Source organism: Desmodus rotundus, chromosome 6, assembly GCF_022682495.2.
Source record: "Desmodus rotundus isolate HL8 chromosome 6, HLdesRot8A.1, whole genome shotgun sequence".
In the NCBI taxonomy this organism is placed as follows: domain Eukaryota; kingdom Metazoa; phylum Chordata; class Mammalia; order Chiroptera; family Phyllostomidae; genus Desmodus; species Desmodus rotundus.
The window spans coordinates 40,316,810-40,335,802 of record NC_071392.1 but is presented as its reverse complement, the minus strand read 5'-3'; the positions used below and the strand labels follow the sequence as shown (position 1 = coordinate 40,335,802).

Genomic DNA, 18,993 nt, shown 5'->3' with positions numbered 1-18,993 from the left:
ATTAATAAATCACTAGAGTTGGTGAGGATGTGGCGAAAAGGGAACCCTTTTGCACTGTTGGTGGGAATGTATATTGGTGCAGCTACTGTGGAAAACAGTACTGAGTTTCCTCAAAAAATTAAAAATGAAACTGTCTTATAAAGAAACCAGAAACAATGATTTGGAAGAGTATGTGCAGTCCCATATTCATTGTAGTGTTATTTACCATAGCCAATATTTGGAAGCAGCCCAAGTACTCACCAGTAGATGAGTGAATAAAAAAGCTGTGGTACATTTACACGATGAAATACTACTTGGCCATAAAAAAGAAGGAAATCTTACCTTTCGCGACTGCATAGAATTACCTTGAGAGTATTATGCTAAGGGAAATACACAGTCCAAGAAACACAAGTACCATATGATTTCACTCATAGGTGGAATGAACAAATGGAACTGACAAGCAATATAGAGATAGACTCAGATGGAGAGCAAACTGGCAGCTGTAGGGAAGACGAGGGACTGAATGGGGCTGTGGAGGGATTGAGCAGAAAACAAAAAAAGAGAGAGAAAATACTCATGGACATGGAGCACAGTGTGGTGATTGCCCAGGGAGGGCTGATGGGGGCAGGTAGAAGAGAGTATAGGGGTCATAAATGGTGGTGAAAGGAAACTCGACTTGGGGTGGGGAACACACAATACAGTGTACAGATGATGTGATATAGAATTGTGCACCTGAAACCTGTATAATTTTGTTAACCAGTGTCACTCAAATAAATTCAATAAAAGGAGAAAAAGTCTGTTGGAACTTATTTGATGCACCTAGTCTCAATGCTATTTTTTAATTTCCAGTGAATATATTTCTCTAGCTTTTTAAGTACTATGTGAGTCTCCTTGTCACATAACAATGCAACTTGATTGGATTCTTGTAATTTAAACTTCTCAACCAACACATTATTAAATGACCTCCAGCTTCTTTCCCTACAATAAAACATCAGGACCACATCTAACTTTGACTACTGTGCACTTTGTTAAAATACTCAGAATGGCTAGATGATTTAAGACCAAATGCCATGTAAAGCTCATATTCACTAAATTCTAATCATTTCCATTAGATGAATAATCTATTAATAATGTAGCTATTTTTAACATATGTTCCTTCTCAAGAACACCCTCAAATATGCCAATACTAGAGTTACTATGCAGCTTCAGTAATATAAAATTAACATTTTACAATATGTTAATAATTAGCAGCTAACTGACAACATCTAGCAGGTTACTGATATAAAACAAAACCATAGCATTGTCCTATCATCTGCACATGAGTCACAAATAGACTCCACAACACAAGTAAGCAAAGCATTCCTGGTCACAGAATCACTTCACAAAAGTGTGTTAGGCTGTGCTTTACACTCAGGCCCAAACCCTCTCAGTCCAGTCGTTTCAGCCTGCAGCCAGTGAGCTGGGCATGAAGTCACTGTGCGCGGGTGAATGCAGTGCTCTGCGTGCTGTGGCCATCTTCAAAGAGTTTAGACTCTGCCCACATTCAGGTAGGTTTTATCTATAAGAATCTTCAACATTTAGATAGAAGGTAAGCCTCTTCAAAGAAGTGTTGATTCTGTTCCTACTAGCATTTTCTTAAAACAAAACACCCAGGTCCACTTTTTTCTAATGTCTTGTCTTAGGTTTTCTAATATTTTGTAGTATATGTAATTCAAACTCAATATATTTACTTTAAATTTCAGGGAGTACTTTTTGCCCTGAATTCAGAGCCCAGGCCTAGGTGGGTAAGTGTTCCTTTATTTTTTATCATTGTGAAGGCCCTCTTGTAATAAGGAATTCCAACTCCCTGCCTTTCTTGCTTCCAGAATTTTATTTCCTGCTTCTAAGTATCTATAAAAATGCAAGCCTCTTATTTACAGAAAAAAAAGATGATCCCAGGATAATTGGCAGCTTTGAGCATCCTCTTTTTATTTTGGTCCCTGGAAATTTCCCTTAATTTCTTTAATAGTCTATTTGTGACACTCAAGACTAACTTGTTATAGTTTATTTCACATTCCAAGGTGATTTTTTGCCAAAACATTCTTTGAGATATGCACTTTAACTTATAGGTAAAAATGGAAATAAATTATAAATTGTGTACATTGTAATCCTGCTGATGTGGGAACTCCTGGGCTGAGCAGTGGCAGGAGATACCATCCATCTGTTCTTCTGTGGCTTAATTTATGTTTTCTATAATTTACATTCTGAACGAATGTGTTGGTCTCACAACTCCAGAAGGAGAATCTTTCATACCAGTACTTTAGCGGGTGATATGTACCTTGGATAAGAGTAACTGTCCCAGACTCCAAGTTTTTAGACAGCTAAGAAATTAGTCCATCACATGAACACAGGCCCTGTGATACAGTTCCAATCAATATTTGCATTTTATTTAAAAAGTAAGTCTTCATACAGAAGGAATATATTGGCCCTTAAAGAATACATAGAATATTTTGTTCACTAGATTCTTCTTATAAGTGATATTATATGGTATTTTTCTTTTAGCAACTGGCTTATTTCACTTAGCCTAATAGTCTCCAGTTCCATCTATGCTGCTGCAAAGGATAGGGACTCCTTCTTTCTTTCTGCTGCATAGTATTCCATCGTGTAGATGAACCACAGTTTTTTAATCCATTCATCTACTGATGGGCAATCAGGCTATTTTCAACACTTGGCTAATGAACAAAATATACTAATGAGCAAAACAGAACCAGAGGCATGGACACAGGAAACAGTCTGACAGCTGCCAGAGGAAAGGGGGGAGGGGTGGAATGATGGAAAGAAGAGGAAGGGTGTAGTCAGAGAACATTTATGAATGACCATGAACATGGACGACGGGGTGGGGATGGACTGTGGGAGTGAGAGTGAGTCAGGATGGAGGAAGACAAAGGGGAGAAAATTGGAACAACTGTAATAGAGTAAATAAGAATAAAATAAAAAAAATTTGAAAAGAATACATAGAATACCGATAGATGCAGAAGAGAATAAAGGACACAATAAAATTGAGCGCACGGCCCAGAAGTCTGAAAGCACGGGCTGCGGTCCATGCACAGCAGCAGGCAAATAGATGTCACTAAGGAATGACACTGACCAAGAGAGAAGGCTTTCTAATTTCCTTGAGAATCATGGTACTTAGGGAGTATCTTTTTATATAAAAAAAGATAATAATACTCTATAAGGTAAAATTGGGATGTGTTCTTAACTTCACTTCCTTTTAAAATGTTCCCTAAAATTTTGGTGCCTAGTTTTGTCAAAGTAAAAGCATATTTCCCCAACTCCTGCTTGAAATGTGTATGTTTCAACAAGCTAGTTTATTATCATGATGCACTTTACTGTCATAAACTGAGTTATCTTGGAAACATGACCCAAGAAGACAATATTCCAGAAGGAAGAGCTACAGTTCAACTAATCAACTGAAAATACCAAGTTTGAATTTGGCAATAGCTAATGATGCCTATAAAATTCATCTCACTAAAATATTTTGATATATGTGTGGAAACTAGCTCATCTTGAAGGATATAGTGGTAGATTGTGTACATGTTTTTGAGTTTATTATTCTATGTTTACTAGTTATTCGAACTCCATTCATGTGAGAATTTATCATTAACCTATAATCTTATATTTGGATCCTAGACTTCCTAGTAAATATCTTTGATCTAGCTATGGATCCATTATTTACTAGGAATATATCTTTTAATACTATACTTCATAACATTTTTAAGTTTGTTAAAACAAATTGGTATAAAAAAATTGGTATTTGTCTTAGTCTGCTTGGCTGCCACAACAAAATACTATGGGCTGGGTTGCTTAAACCATAGAAATTTATTATTTTTTAGTTCTAGAAGCTAGAAAGTCTAAGATGAGCAAGTCCAGCAGCTTTTGATGACTGGCTGGCAGATGGCTGCCTTCTGTGTTCTTAAGTAGTGGAGAGAAAGCACGGACTCTGATATCTCCTCTGCAAGGAAACTAACCCCAACAACCAGACATTCATTCTCTTCACGTATCTAACCCCATTTACCTGTGAAAAGGCCCATCTTCAGACTCCATCACAGTGGGGATTGAGTCTTTATCACAGGACTCTTGGTAGGACACAAACATTCAGTCTATAACATTATTCCTCCTTTATTGTATAATATAGAGAAAATTGTCTTATTCATTCCTTCAGATGAAATTTAGATTCAGTAACCTACTTCCAATTTAAGTACAACAGTACTGCCCCACTGCTTATTTTTTATATGAGCTGCAATCTCTCTTAGAACAAAATGTAGTATAAAAAATAATTGTATTTTACTTGAACATTTTGGTTGTATTTTATTTTTCTGAATAAAACATTTTTGATTGGAAGTATCTTTAGAGAAAAGGTATTTAAATTCAGCAACAACATTTTAGGCAACAGGTAAACCTACCTGTTTTATGGTGGGAAATGTATTACCTTTTCCCCAGTCCCAAGAAATCAAGTATTCATTCCTGGATAAATCCTTCTAGCCCCAAAGGAGATAGAAATGTTAATGATTTTAAGGCTGAAGAACAAAGATCTTTTGTTCTATATCTATCTGAATACAGGAGTTCACAGACACAATGAAAGTGGAAATGATCAGTTATAGAAGTGCAAATGGAAAGGATATCTACCGAAACTTACAATGCAAATTAGGGTACACTTGGGGTATATTATTGAAAGCTTGCTAAAGACAGCAGGTTCTTTAGCTTATGACATCCTCTGAGTCATGGTTGAAACCACTGAAGTCACTTTATTAAATTTCTCTCCACAAAGATTTTTGGCCTGGTTTATTGTGTTTTCCAGACATAATGAGCCTGTATTGGGGATTGTAACACTGAGTCATGGGCACCAAAAAGGATTTTAGCTCACCAAAAACACATATGAAAGTGTTCACCATGTAGGAGTATGCATAGACACTACCCAGTGCTTTTGATTTTAAATTGTTTTTATTAGAAGTCATTGCCGCTTTATTAGATCCACTGCTGGAATTCTTACAGCTCTCAAGTAGCAAGAAGGAGCACAAAAGTTATAAGATAAAGACAAGTTGGCATTAACTATAAAGGGGAATTTTTTTATATTTCTCCCAATAAAAGTATTATACAGAATTGTATTGATGTAGGTCTTAAACACATCAAGTCAAATGTATTTTTGTTTTGAATATTTAAAAAGTACTTATGTTGGAAATTCTTGCCTCTATACTTCATGTCTGTGAGTGTCTATAACTGATCTCTCAGAATCTTGCTTCATTAAAATATTAAAATATTTCTTAAGTGAAAACCAGAAAGGGAAAGAACAAAAATAAGCGGAGAAGCAGCTTTTCTAAGAGTATCAAACAGGATAACTCCCTAAACTCTAACAGGGGTGTCCAACCTGTGGCCAGTGGACTGAATGCAGCCCAGGATGGCTGTGAATGCGACCCAACACAAAAGTCACAAATTTACTTAAAATATTATGAGATATTTTTGTGATTATGTGTCACAATGTATTTAATGTGTGGCCCAAGACAACTCTTCTTCTTCCAGTGTAGCCCAGAGATGCCAAAAGGTTGGACACCTCTGCCACATAAATTTGTTTGTTTCTGGGAGTATGTATAACAACAAAATGAGTTTTCCAACAACTTATTAAATACAACTTTAAAATCCAGTCATCAGATTTGTGAGACAATCAAATTCAGAAATCACACAGACTACACACAATGACAATTTTATCACTGTTATGTTACAGTCACAATGTTTTTGAACCCAATATGTTATTCTCTGAATTAGGTCTATGCCGAGGGCACCAAACTTTAACTATTCACAATTATCCCTTGTTTTTATTTCCCAAGAATAGGCTCCCTAAGGGATAAGAGCATTGAAAATAGTGACTCATTCTTACCAGAACATTGACAGTCACCTGAGCAGTCCCACTTCTCTGTCTGAGGGGGTCGGGAAGAGCATCATTGTCCAAGTCTGTTATTCTCACAACTATCTTGTACTGTGATTCAACTTCCCTGTCTAGTGAATCCAATAGCTTTATGACTCCTGACACCAAAACGAAAAGAGAACGGTTACCCCAGGATTGCTAAATATCTTCATTTTATGCTGAGTTATAAACTGTATAAATGAAATCATCACTAAAATAACAAATGGAAGTGAACTAATACAAATCAACTTTGGTAATATATTTATACTCCCAGCATGTAATTTGACAGCGAAATAATGGCAGATGCATAGCCATGTACTCACCTGTTATACAGTCCTATACATATGAAAGAAATACATGTGCATCCGCATTCTGAAGATCTAGCTGGTAAAAGTCAAAGCTTTAGTGCTTTTTCTGCAGTAACTAAGAATTTATGGATACAGCTCACAACCCAGTATGAACATTACATAGTTTAAAAGAGAGCTGTTTTTTAAGATGTTCCAACAATCATAATTTCTCAAAATAAATTCCAAATAAGTATAATATATATGAGCTCATTATTTTTACTATTAACTGTTATCAGCATTTTACAATACCTGTGTCTGGTTCAATGTAAAATTTGGGAGGTGATCCTAAAATGCCTCCAACGATGGTGTATTTTATATTATTAAATGGCCAGTCTGCATCTGTAAATGTAATTTTTCCAACTAGCGTATCAGCTGGATTATTTTCTAGTACATTGAAGGTAAATGCCGATGTTGGTCCAATTGGATTCAATTCATTTATGCGACTCACCCTTACGATGATTGTAATGATTGCTGTGGAGGAAAAAGTACATACACATGTAGCCGAGGTGATCATGTGTCTTCTATAATTCTTATTTTTCTTTTCTTTTCAATTAACATCAACATTATGTACTAAATTCTAAGTGTGTAAGTTATATACACATACCTATATTGTTAAGTTCTGTTATGAAATTATCACCTTTCAATTACAGAGCATTTGAAAGGAAGTTTAGGATTAAAATGCTCTATGACCTGATTTTGATACCTGTCAAAACCACTGCCTTTTATAATGCGTGTATATATAAACGCTACTGTTCTGAATTGAAGATCATAGTTTCTAAGAGTAGACATTGCTCACTAACTGAAATGTGATTAAAATACTACTTCATCTGACAATAAAGAAATATAAATGAACAGCATTTTACTATGATAATATATAAGTAATTTTAATGTGAAATAAATTCACTCCAGAAATCTTTTAAACAATAAAGAATTCAGAAAAGTTAAGCTTTGACAATACTTTAAAATAGCTGCAGTGTGCTGTAGTAACATTTGGACATCATTCTTTCACTCATGTTTTAGTTTTTGCTTAGATTTTCTTTTTTTTAAATAGTAATATGTATGCACTAAAAAAGTTAATATAAGAGAAATAACTTTATTATAACAGATCTTCAAATTATCCACAAGTACAATAAAGTAAGAAATAAATTTTAAAATTACTTTTTATTTTATATAATTCAAAATATTTTAATATTTTTAATTAATAATTTCTTACTTGATAAAACAGGACTTCCTTCATCAGAAACTCTCACAAACAATGTATATTTGAAGTGCATTCCTGCAAAAATAGCATTATCATAGTCTAAATGTGTAGGACCAATCTGCAAATAAAAAGATTACATTGATGGTTTTAATTTTTTTACTTAAATATTTATTTTATCATCTATGTGAATTAAAACCAAGACATTTTACACTTGTTGTAAAAAGAAATTAGCAAAAATGACATTCGATACAGTGCTGTTCAATAGGGATATAGTCAATAGTAATGGGAGTCACAAACCCAAGCCACATACATAATGTTAATTTTTCTGGCAGTAACATTACACAGCAAAAGGCTAAAAGAGAAGAGTCACATGGTTCTATCAACAGATGCAGGAAAGCATTTGAAAAATTCCAACACCCAGTTATGATAAAAATTCTCAGTGAACTAGATTAGAGGAGAACTTCCTCATAGTCATGAAGGACGTCTTCAAAAACTATAGCTAACATTACACTTTATAATGAGAAGATCAAAGCTTGCCCACGAGGGTCAGGTTTGGGCAAGGATGTCCTCTACCGCTGTTCCTTCTCCACATAGTCCTGGAAGTTCTATGAACCACATTTTTAAAAAGTAAAATAATAATAATAATTAAGGTAAAATTAATTTTAATAACACATTTTAATTACTTGTGTCCAAAATACTATCATTTCAACATGTAAGTAGCATCAAAAAATACTGATGACATTTGCCGCTGCTTGTCCACGCTAATTCTCTAAAATCCATTGCTTACTGCACACTCGCACACATCTCAGTTTAGACAAGTCACGTTTCAGGTGCTCAAAATCACGCATGTCTAGTGGTTTCCATACAGGAGAGCAAAGTTTTACAGCATATAAATTGTAAGTTTATTGCAAAAGCTATGATAATTTACTATATATTCTTGGACTTTGGGAGTATTACCTCATATTATAGAGGTATACTATTAGCAAAACTAAGGTCGTATTTTTGATTTACATCTGTTCACACTAATTCATGTGCCATAGATTGTCCTTCTCCTACTCCATATATTTTATTAATAAATAGATACTCTGGCACTTATTTAAGATTTTGAAAAGTACTTATGAATTTATTTGCATTTAAAAAATGATTAGGTTTTAGTACTAGCAGGAAAAATCTCTCAGAAGCAAGGTTTAACTTGCAGGCTTAGAAATCATTCAAAAATGGAATTTAAGATTCATTCAGTGAGAGAGGTCAAAGTGTCTCATATTTTTGCTCTTTCACTTCACTCTCCTGGGAGGGACTGCAGAGCAGGCACGATGCATTCAGGATCTTTCATAATGTTACATAAAAAGGGCAATGCTAAGAATCTGCCCCTTCACGGCTCATGCATATTCACGCAATCCTCAGGGTGGCCAAAGCTAGAGTAGGTCTAAGGCCATCCGAGAGGAGTGGAAGGAATGCGACTGTGTGCGTGTCTCTAGTTCTCCTGAGGCCTTCTTTGTGCTTTAGCCACTCACCTTAATTACTTTCCTTAACAGATAGCCACCACTCATTAGAGAGGGAAGTTATGTGTAGCAGCTAGGTAATAAATTGACTCAGAATAGCATGGGTCAATAGCATTATTTTTCTTAAGATCCTACAATGTTCCAAGAATTATAAAAGTGAGTACTGTAAATGAGTTGTCAAGTGAAAATAAACAGTTTCTGCATGGATGAAGTAGGATATTAAGTAATCTCTAAAGTATTTTTCAAACCTGTATTTCTGTAATCTATATTCTAGGTATAAAGAGTGGTGACATGAACACACTGATGGCTCTGAATCAACTATCAGTCAAGAAGTTAATAATTCGCACTGACAGTGTTACTGTTAATTTACTGTATTTGAAGGCAACCGCGAGGCTGATGGGGCCCCTGGTGAAAATGAGTTTGACACCCCCGCTGTATGCCTTTTCTCATCCTATTCGCATTAAAATAACATGAAGAAATAAAAGTAAATTGAGCACTGAAAAGAACTACAAGAAAATAATGAGAGGCACACACAAACTTCCACCCTCCCACGCACGTCAGAGAAGGCATTGCAGGTCACTGTGGAAGCAGAACTGTGCAAGTTGTTATCACAACTGATGAAAAAAAAGGATTTAATTCCTACTTCATTCCAAATCACAAAACTAGCTTCCTTGTGTTCACAAACCTTAAATATGAAAGGTCACTTGCTAAAGTATTTTCAGGAAAATACATAATATTTTCCAGAATATGTGACTATATCATACAAATCAATAAGGAAAACAGACAAAACAAGAATGAGTTAATACACGCTCATGCTTTTTACACAAAGGAAATACAAGTATTTCATGTTTTTTCCATACACAATGGTGAATATATAAAAAGATGCGCAACCTCATTACTAATCAGCAAAAATCATGTTAAAATGTAAGAGCATCACGCTGTGTAAGATATCGTGCTAAGGATATTGATCAAGAGCAATGCTTACACACTGCTGGTACGAGTGTAAAGTGACACAACAGCTTTGGAAAACACTTTCACGCTACCAGTCACTGCACTACAGGTAGGGCCGCAATGAACAAAACAACAGAAGATGAACTCAGCACGGGAGAAATGATGCGATCAACGGAAGCGCTAAACGGGAAAAGCTTAAGACCACTGTCAGCGTAACTGGCATGCCGTTTTACAGCAAACTTCTGTTTTATAGGTAGAAAAGTATAGTCTAAAACAATAATAAAAGTATAGTATATTAATGCATAAACTAGTATTTTTCATTTACTATCATTATCAAGAATTAGGTACTACACCATGCGCTCTATTTTTACGTGACTGACAATGCAGTAGGTTGTTTACAGGAACAACACTATAAACACGTGAGTGACTGCACTGTGTTATGATGTTGAAATGGCCGTGATGTCAGCAGGGGATAGGAATTTTTCAGGTCTGTTAAAATATTATGGGACCACTGTCATATATGTGGTCTTCATTGACTGAACGGGTGTTTGAGGTGAATAATTGGACCTTACACATATACTATGACAAGGCAGCTCTGTTTTGTGCAAACCCTAGAGAAGCTGTTACGTGTAGTCACCAGGAGGAACACAGAAGAATGCTCATTATAACCTTAATTAAAATTCAGGAAGAAATCCAAATCTCTCTTAATGGGAGAATAATTATAGTCACACAATGGAATATTAAGGCATATAATGAAACAGTACAGCTAGTAGGGTAGGTAGATGATAGATGATGATGATAGATAGATAGATAGATAGATAGATAGATAGATAGATAGACAGATAGATAGATATTCACCATATATAAATAACTCTTAAAGACATAACATAAATGAAAAATATTAAGTTACAGAAGACTGAATAAACATGACACCACTGTTTTAAAGCTCAGGAACTTAGCGAATCAACAATATTGTCCAGGAATGTATACATGGATAATAAAACTATAAAACCCACCAAACAACAACAAATGCAAAATCCAGGATTTTTGGGAACCACCCTGCCTGGTTTCAGAGGCTGTAATCCCCCATGGTTAAGGCTGAGTCAGAGTCGGGACCCATAAGCCACTAAGGAGACAAAGCTTATCTCCCTGGCAGAAGTGCCACCTCTGCCCATTTCACCTTGCTTGGCCCTGAGCTTGGCCAGTTAGCCAATGACGGGTAAGAATCCTCAAGGGAGGATCAACCTAAGATAGGCTCTGGTCACCAGGGATAAGCTCGCAGGGAAGGACTCGGGGGGCTGTGGCAAAAGGGGGTGATGGACCCTCGCCCCTCGGCTTTGAAATAGCCTGAGTCCTCATTCTGTCTGCAAGAAGTCTCCTAATCTCTTGGCTGCTTTACTTCCCTGTCTGACTTGAGCCTGAAGCAATAACAGGGCGTGCAGTCCTGTGCTGGGAGGGGCGGATTCCCTGGGGAATCAGGCCTAAGGAAAATACATACATTCCTGTGAAACCTACTTAATCTGTACCCTCACCTTAAAAGATAAGGGTCCAGACCTGAGATGAGTCTGGCTGCCTAAAGTTTTATGGCCCTCTAGCTGATTGGCTGTAGCTCAGACTAAGCCCTCGAAGTTCTCTGTAAATCCTGTATTGTTTAATCCTTACTGGCTGACAATGATTGATGAGCTTTATCTGCATTCCTATTTGAATGAACCTAATAAAAGCCCATGGAGGGAAAGGATCAAGGCCCTTCTCCTCTGAGAGATTGGCCACCTTTCCTCCCCAAGCAGATCATGTCTTGGTAGTCTTTTTCTCTTCATCCGTGGCGGAACCGGGGGGCTGCGTTAAAGCCCCCCAATACAGGATATCGGTTGCTTTTGAAGAACTAGCAGTGGGGTGAGAAAGGCCAGCAGCACAGCTGTTAGTAATGCTCTAGCTCTGAAGAGAGGCGGCGGTTCAGGGGTTCGTTTTATTACTGTGTGCCGTAACTAGCAAAACATTATGTATCTTGTAAATATTAAATATTATATCATAAAATGGTAATTAAAATGAATTGACTAATAAAAATATTGCACTGATTTTTCAAGTCAAGGCTCATTAAAGAGTAATGACCTAATAAAATACTTTATTAGCAATGCTAATATAAAGAAACATTCCTTTTTATTATTTTACTAGTCAGTTAAATATATATGAAATCATTTGCATTCATAATATAGCAACTCATTGTTCAACACTGAAATGACATGATTGTCACTGGTACTCTGGTGAAGGTCACTCCTCAATGAATTAAGATAAATTCAGAGTTGATATATCCTAGTATTGGAGCTTCATTCATTATTTTAACATAAAACTCTTGGTGTTTATTACAAATCCTAGTTTTGAATGACTGCTAAAACTTTTTTTTTATTCCCTTAGCAAAATATATATGCAAATATGTGGCTAAGAACAAATCCATTTTATTTTTTAAAAATTAGTATCTTAATTATGCCCTTTTGTGAGTTTAAAACTCAAACATTATTGGAAAGCCAAATATATGTTCTATGTTCTTATAATAAAGGCTTTATTCACTGAGCATTAAAGTTGTATCAGTTTATTTTGTTGTACAAACTGGTTTCTCTTATTTGGCTGCTGCAGCAAGGTCAGAAAGTTGCCGTTTTAATAACCCTTTCTGAATATAATCACGTGTTAAGAAAGTTACCATTATTCTCATTCCACAATGTAATTTTTTTAAAAAGGGGATTATAGCATATATCAGTAATTTTGAAGGAGGTCAAAGTTTTATAACTTTGTTTCAAAATTTACATAAAAAGGTAAGAAAAGTCATCATGATCCACTTCAATTTTGCTTTTAAGAAATTTATGTGGCTCTAAATTTGACAAAAACAGGTTTTATGTTGTTGTTCAATTTAGAGCAGGACAACAATTTGTTCTTGTTGCCATTTGTTCGCATAGTTTGTGTGCTTGTTTTATCTATTTTTATTCTTACTGAAAGGTGTTTGAACAGGGAAGAACCAAAGAAATGTTACCCAGTGCCACAATATTCCTTATTTAAAATATTTTTGATATCTTATTATTTCCTATGATTATTGAGATACAAATTTATATACATATAGTTAATAAGGATATGTTTTAACATTCTGGTCATATTAACAGTAAATTTTAGTTGCAAAGAATTGTGAAAATGTGGTGTTAGTGCATTGGAAGTTATTTGTTACTAATGCCTGTCAATGTCTTACAAACTCTTTCAGTTTAATTTTGTTCATTTATTACTCATTAATTTAGTCACTGATTAACATGTCTCACAAGTACCGTACTGAATATGTGCCAGGCACGAGTTTCATAACGTTTTTTCTTTCCCCGTCTCATTGGGAAGACCAAAATGTGGCAAGTGCTCTGGTGAAAGAGCTACAAAAGGCGGTGAGACCCAAAGAGAAGCACCTGACCCAGATCAGAGGGAGAAGAAACACCAGGGGCGGCTTGCTAACGAAGTGACGTCTGAACAATGTTATGAAGGTTGTGCAAAAGTGTGTGGGAAATCGGGCACAAAAGAGCTGGGGCACATTTTTTAGCAATGTGAACAGTGTGAACAGAAGGACTAGAAGTCAGAGGTGAAAGACAGCACACTGATTTAAGGTGGTGAAAGTAATTCTGTGTACCTCCGTCATCGTGTGAGGCTGCAAATAGGGAAGGTGTTAGGAGTTTGTACGAAATGCAATTGCAAGGGACGTGTCCAAGCAAGGCACAAATCTGTCTGTTACATACATTTGTCCTAACTATCCAGACCGTGTCTGTTGTCTAGCCAGTTGGTCAGAGGAGCAATTTTTTTTATCATGATAACACCCAGATATTAGCCACAAATTCTGGTTGAACACAATGTCTAATCCAACCCTTCCTACTCTATTTAAAAACATGTGAATATAGTAAAATATAGCATGACATTGGTCTCAAACATTACTAGAAACTTAATTTATATTCACTGAATTGGTAAGATCTTTAAGCTATTTTATATTCTAAGATGCAGCAATAAAACATGCATATTTATTGTTTTATATGTTATTTAACAGAAAATGACAATTACAGTAGTTTCAACACATTCCAAAGAAATAACCAGTACTTTATCACAGAAACATTTGCTCTAGGAAATTTATAACCTTCCTAGTTCAGTTCCCAAGGTCAAAATTGCATTCCTGCATTTATCCCAAAGTAAGAAATTTGTTGGCAAGTTAAGGTCCAGTTAAAAAAACAGGAACAAATTCTGCCATCAGCTATTCGAACTACTGCAGTTCATTAAGAATTTTATTACAATAAATTTTTTCTATCTAAGGTTAATCACAGGGAAACATTCAGAGCTCAACTTTAAACTACTTACTTGCAGTTTATTGTTCATGAGGGTAAAAGTTTCTTTTGCAAAAGCATCTATAATTAAATGATAAGTGATATTGTTATTAGGAACAGTTCCGTCCTTATCTGTACAAGTTAGAGAGACTAAAAGAGTTCCAGCTGGGGTGTTTTCAGGAAGCTCAATTCTGTAATGAGAAAAATATGAGAAAATATGTACCGTAGCATGCCAATCTAGATTTATACAGATGAAAACACTTAATTAAAAAATTTTAATGTATTCATATTTTAAATAACCACTTCTGTCAATAATAAAATTATAGTGTTGGTTAAAAATTGTAAAAGATAACAAATTATTTGGCATTCTTGCTAAGGCCGAGGGAAAATGACCTGCTATTAGGTTGGATTAATAAGCAGCCCAAACACACATATATTATCACTGGTAATATAATGGCAGTTTGTACCTCAAATTCATAATTTTCTGTCAGTCTTAGACCTGAAAGTAATCTAAAATCACTCCGTACTTTTGTGTTTAGGCAGAGAGCTACTGGACTGAAATTTCCAGTCCTAACAAAATGGTAACTATTACTGCATTCTGTGAGAATATTGCAGTGAAGCCACAGTGGGGGTAAAAAAGGGAAACAATGCAACTGGAAACATTCATATAACAGAAGTGTCCAGGCCTAATGGTTCATTGTCCCAATTCAAATTACTCTTAGGTCCAATTTTCCTTCCTTGTTTCAGCTGTGTTTTCACCTATCTATTCAGTCATTCTAATCGTAAAGTAGAGCTAATCCCCTGAACCTGTCCTCACAGCCTCCTTTTCTCTGACTTCCCAGGGAGCAAAGGCAGCCCTGCCCAGGCTCTCCTGTTGCTGATTCTATAAGCACTTGCTTGCTTTACTGTCGCCGACCTGGACTGGTGTTGTGAAATCTTTCCTACACGAAGTCAAGAACCCACACACTACCGGCCTGCCCTAGGCGGACCCACTCAGGGCCAGGCCCCCGTCTGCTAACAACAGCAAGGAGCAGTGCCACTCAGCGTGTGAGCCAGCTCAGCAGGGCAACCTTTATTGCTCTGCAAAAGCGACAGAGAAATGCTTATTCCATTTAGCCGCTGCTATTTTTTTAATTTAATTTTTTGTTATAGCAACTTGTGTTACATTTCCAGATCAATAATGATCGTTATAATTGTAATTATTTTTTAAATAATATTTCTAATTTTAATTAGTTAAAATACCTTGGGTTTAAAAAATAGTGGAATAAAATGTAAATTGTCTAATTTGTTAACAAACTTCTAATATGCCTCCAAAAAGAATCTGTAGACTACGAGCTGGAACGGAAGGTGAGGGCAAAGTACAATTGGGGTGGCTATAGAATTACTGTTTATTATTTCTACCCTCTGTATTTTTTAGTAAAACATGTCTCTGACAAACGTTTATGAACTACAAGTCGATTTTTGAAGTCCAACAGAGCAGTGGCAGTGTTTCTGTATGTGGACTTTGGACTACGTTTTGTAACTACAAAGTGATCAGACATGTGCCTGCAATAATATTCGTAAAACGTTGTTTTAAGCGAGAGTTACATTATTCAAGAGTAGACCACCACAACATTTTTTATGGTATTACTTAAAACATTGTTTCTGCTACGTAAGTGAAAACTGTGATTAAGCTGGAGCTGTCATTGCTTAACTTGCAGGCCTCGCAAAGTTCTGCTTCCTATAGTTAATTTGAACTCCATCAACATTGTATTCTGTTGCTTCACGATATGAAGCACACATTTCTATGGCGTCCTTCAGGCATGGATTATCACATATACTGTGGAAATGAGCTATATAACCAGCATACCAAAAAAGAGTTTGTTACCAGAATACTCCCAGGATAGGTTAAGAATTTTCTGAACAACTGGGTATTCTGTAGAAATATTGTACTAAAGGTCAGGAAATCTGTGTTTCAGGATTTAATTCACTACTAATTAGCTATAAAATTTGTGAGTAAATAAAATCTTAGAGATTTGGTATTCCATGTATATAATGGTAATAACATATCATAACTGCATTATCAAATCTCTGTAATTAAAAAGCCACACCAAGGATTCTGTATGCAAGTGGCTTTGAGGCAATCTTTAAATTAATGTCAGTAAAATTTTTTTAAATGAATTATATCTTTGCCATATATATGTGTATATACATACATACACACACACACACACACACACATATATATATAAACAAGGGGTAAGACAAAAATCATCTTTTGGAGTCTTTTCTAACTTTCATTTTTATAAATTTTTGAAACAAAATAAAAGAGATTCAATTGTATCAGGCAGGCAAAAAAGAGAAGCTGCAAATTGTTTAAAATATAGTAATGAAGGAATAAGGAGTGCACTCGTCATTCCAGAAATGTTTATGTTGGTCACCCATTTATTTTTCTCTTTTTCTCTCTATGCCAAGATCTGAGGCCAAGTTTTCTACAACTTACATGTAGATATCCTGAGTGCATTGAGGTGGATTGTCATTAACGTCTTGCAGAATCACTGTGAGCCTTCCGGTTGTGGAATGCACTCTTCCATTGTCGTAAGCTCTAACATACAGTACCCAAGAACGTGGGGTGGCTGCATCTTCGTAATCCAAAGGATAGGCAATTGTGACCTCTCCTGAATCTGAATGGTAGACAAGTACAAATTTGCTCAACACTCACTAGATAAATACATTATAAAATTAATCAGTTCTAGAGATAAGTTATAGAGAACAAATCATAGTTTTTAGCCTGATGAAGCTCATGAGTGAGGATCTGTGGGGAATGGTTTGTCACAGGGAAGAGAGAAGCCGCTTACTACTCAGAGGAGAAAATATTTTATGGGGGGTCATGGTGGGTGAGGGTGAAGCCTAGGCCCAGTGTTGAACAATGAGCATTGGAAAACAGATACATTTGATAAACATGTATTCTAGCTGATTAGACTTTTGTTGAAGTGAAGGCAATGAAATTTTTAATATCTTTACTATATTATTCTATTTAGAATAATTCCATAATTATTCTAAAATTGTTATGTTAAAAATATAGTTTATTGCAACTGGAAAATCAGCTATATACTCCTATTATGATGAGGCATATAGTTTCCTGAATAAAAAATATTTATTTTAAAATTTACATATACAAATACAAGAGATTAATGCAATAAGTTCCCACATACACTACACTAGTTTCAATGATTACAATTTATGGCCGATTTTGTTTCATTCACAGCATCACGTAGTTTATCCCCTACCTGAATTATTTTGAAGAATATGCCAAATAACATATCATTTTATTTGTAAGTATTTTCTCATCTATTCTTAAAGGACTCTTAAAATATAACAAAGATAGAGTTACATACCTAAAACATCACAATCATTCCTTAGTATAATCATATACCCAGTAATGATAAAATTTCTTGGATTGTTTTCTCAAGTATTGTTGCTTTTCAAATCATCATCTAAGTAAAATCCATACTCTGTAATTGATCAATACCTCTTAACTCACTTTAATCCATAAGGTTCTCCAAAATTTTTAAAATTTTGTTACATACTTTTGGGTTTTTTTTTTTTTTCTTTGATCAAGTAAATGGTAACACGGAATGCACATTCTCCCCCACTCCTTTTCTTGGAAATCATTACATAATAATACAGAGAAGTGCCTCATTTTTTTTCTAGGTACAAATATTTCATTTCCTATAGATATTTTCAATCTTGCTGTTAAATAATATTGCAATAAATATCATGTGTATATGTCTTTTTATATTTTTGCCAGTCTATTTGAGATATTTTCTAAGGCAGGATTAGAGTCAAAATGTAAATTCATATATAATTTTCCTATATTTTGCTAAATATTTATCCATGGGGGTTTAATATTTTTCATTTTACCAGCAGTATATGAGGTCTGTTCTCCTACAGCCTTGCCAACAGAAGATATTGTCAAATGTGAATTTTTGCTAATATGATAGGTTAAACGATCTTTCCACTTACATTTCATCTGTCGACACACACTTATTCGCCTCCTTCCCATGTAGCCATCCCAGTCTTCTCTGCCGAAATTTCTACGCTCATTTTACCGTGTGCAGCCCAGGTTTCGCTGTGCACCCTTCACCACCCTCCGCCATGACCCTCCCACTAAACAGTTTCCAGTCTACGCAATTTAATGTGCAGATAAATCATTTGGAGATTAGGGACATTAGGTCAGAAACTTATTCTCAAATGTTTCGGGAAAACTTTTTCCCATGTTTGTGATTATTTAAAACAATAATATATCATTTTCATCCTCCTTTTGATTATGAGCAAGACAGAACTTTTTCATATGGTTCAGAGTCATTTGCAACTGCTCTAAACTGTTGATTCCTGTCTTTAGGCCATTTTCCTATATGATTGTTATTTGTATTTCATCTAAAATACAGATATTTTCCCAGTTTCTTATTTGTACTTTGACTTTGCTTTTGGTGGTTTTGTGTGCCTGCTATAAAGTTGTTGTAATGAGGATGGTGATGATATAATGATTATATCCCATTTATTAATTTATAACCATGCGGTTTCTGGATTGTGAGTTAAAGTTATAAAAGTTTTCCCTATTCCCAGGTTTATAAAGAAATTTATTTATACAGAGTGGGGCAAAAGTAGGTTTACAGTTGTTTGTATGGAAAATAATACAATAATTTTAAAATAATAACACAAGAATAAACTGTTTTGCATACTCACAACTGTAAATGAACTT

The 18,993-nt window shown here is 35.2% G+C and overlaps 1 protein-coding gene across 1 annotated transcript in view; it reads right to left on the bottom strand.

Moving 5' to 3' along the window:
- The window catches only part of LOC123479572 (cadherin-related family member 4), a 111,536-nt gene that overhangs the window by 53,617 nt on the left and 38,926 nt on the right, over window positions 1-18,993 (bottom strand). The window contains exons 13-17 of the mRNA XM_045194144.2: window positions 16,732-16,912; window positions 14,284-14,440; window positions 7,478-7,583; window positions 6,514-6,735; window positions 5,891-6,036 (exon numbers count right to left, since the gene is read on the bottom strand). Coding sequence (XP_045050079.2) covers window positions 5,891-6,036; window positions 6,514-6,735; window positions 7,478-7,583; window positions 14,284-14,440; window positions 16,732-16,912 — 812 coding nt within the window. The remainder of the gene's footprint in view (window positions 1-5,890; window positions 6,037-6,513; window positions 6,736-7,477; window positions 7,584-14,283; window positions 14,441-16,731; window positions 16,913-18,993) is intronic.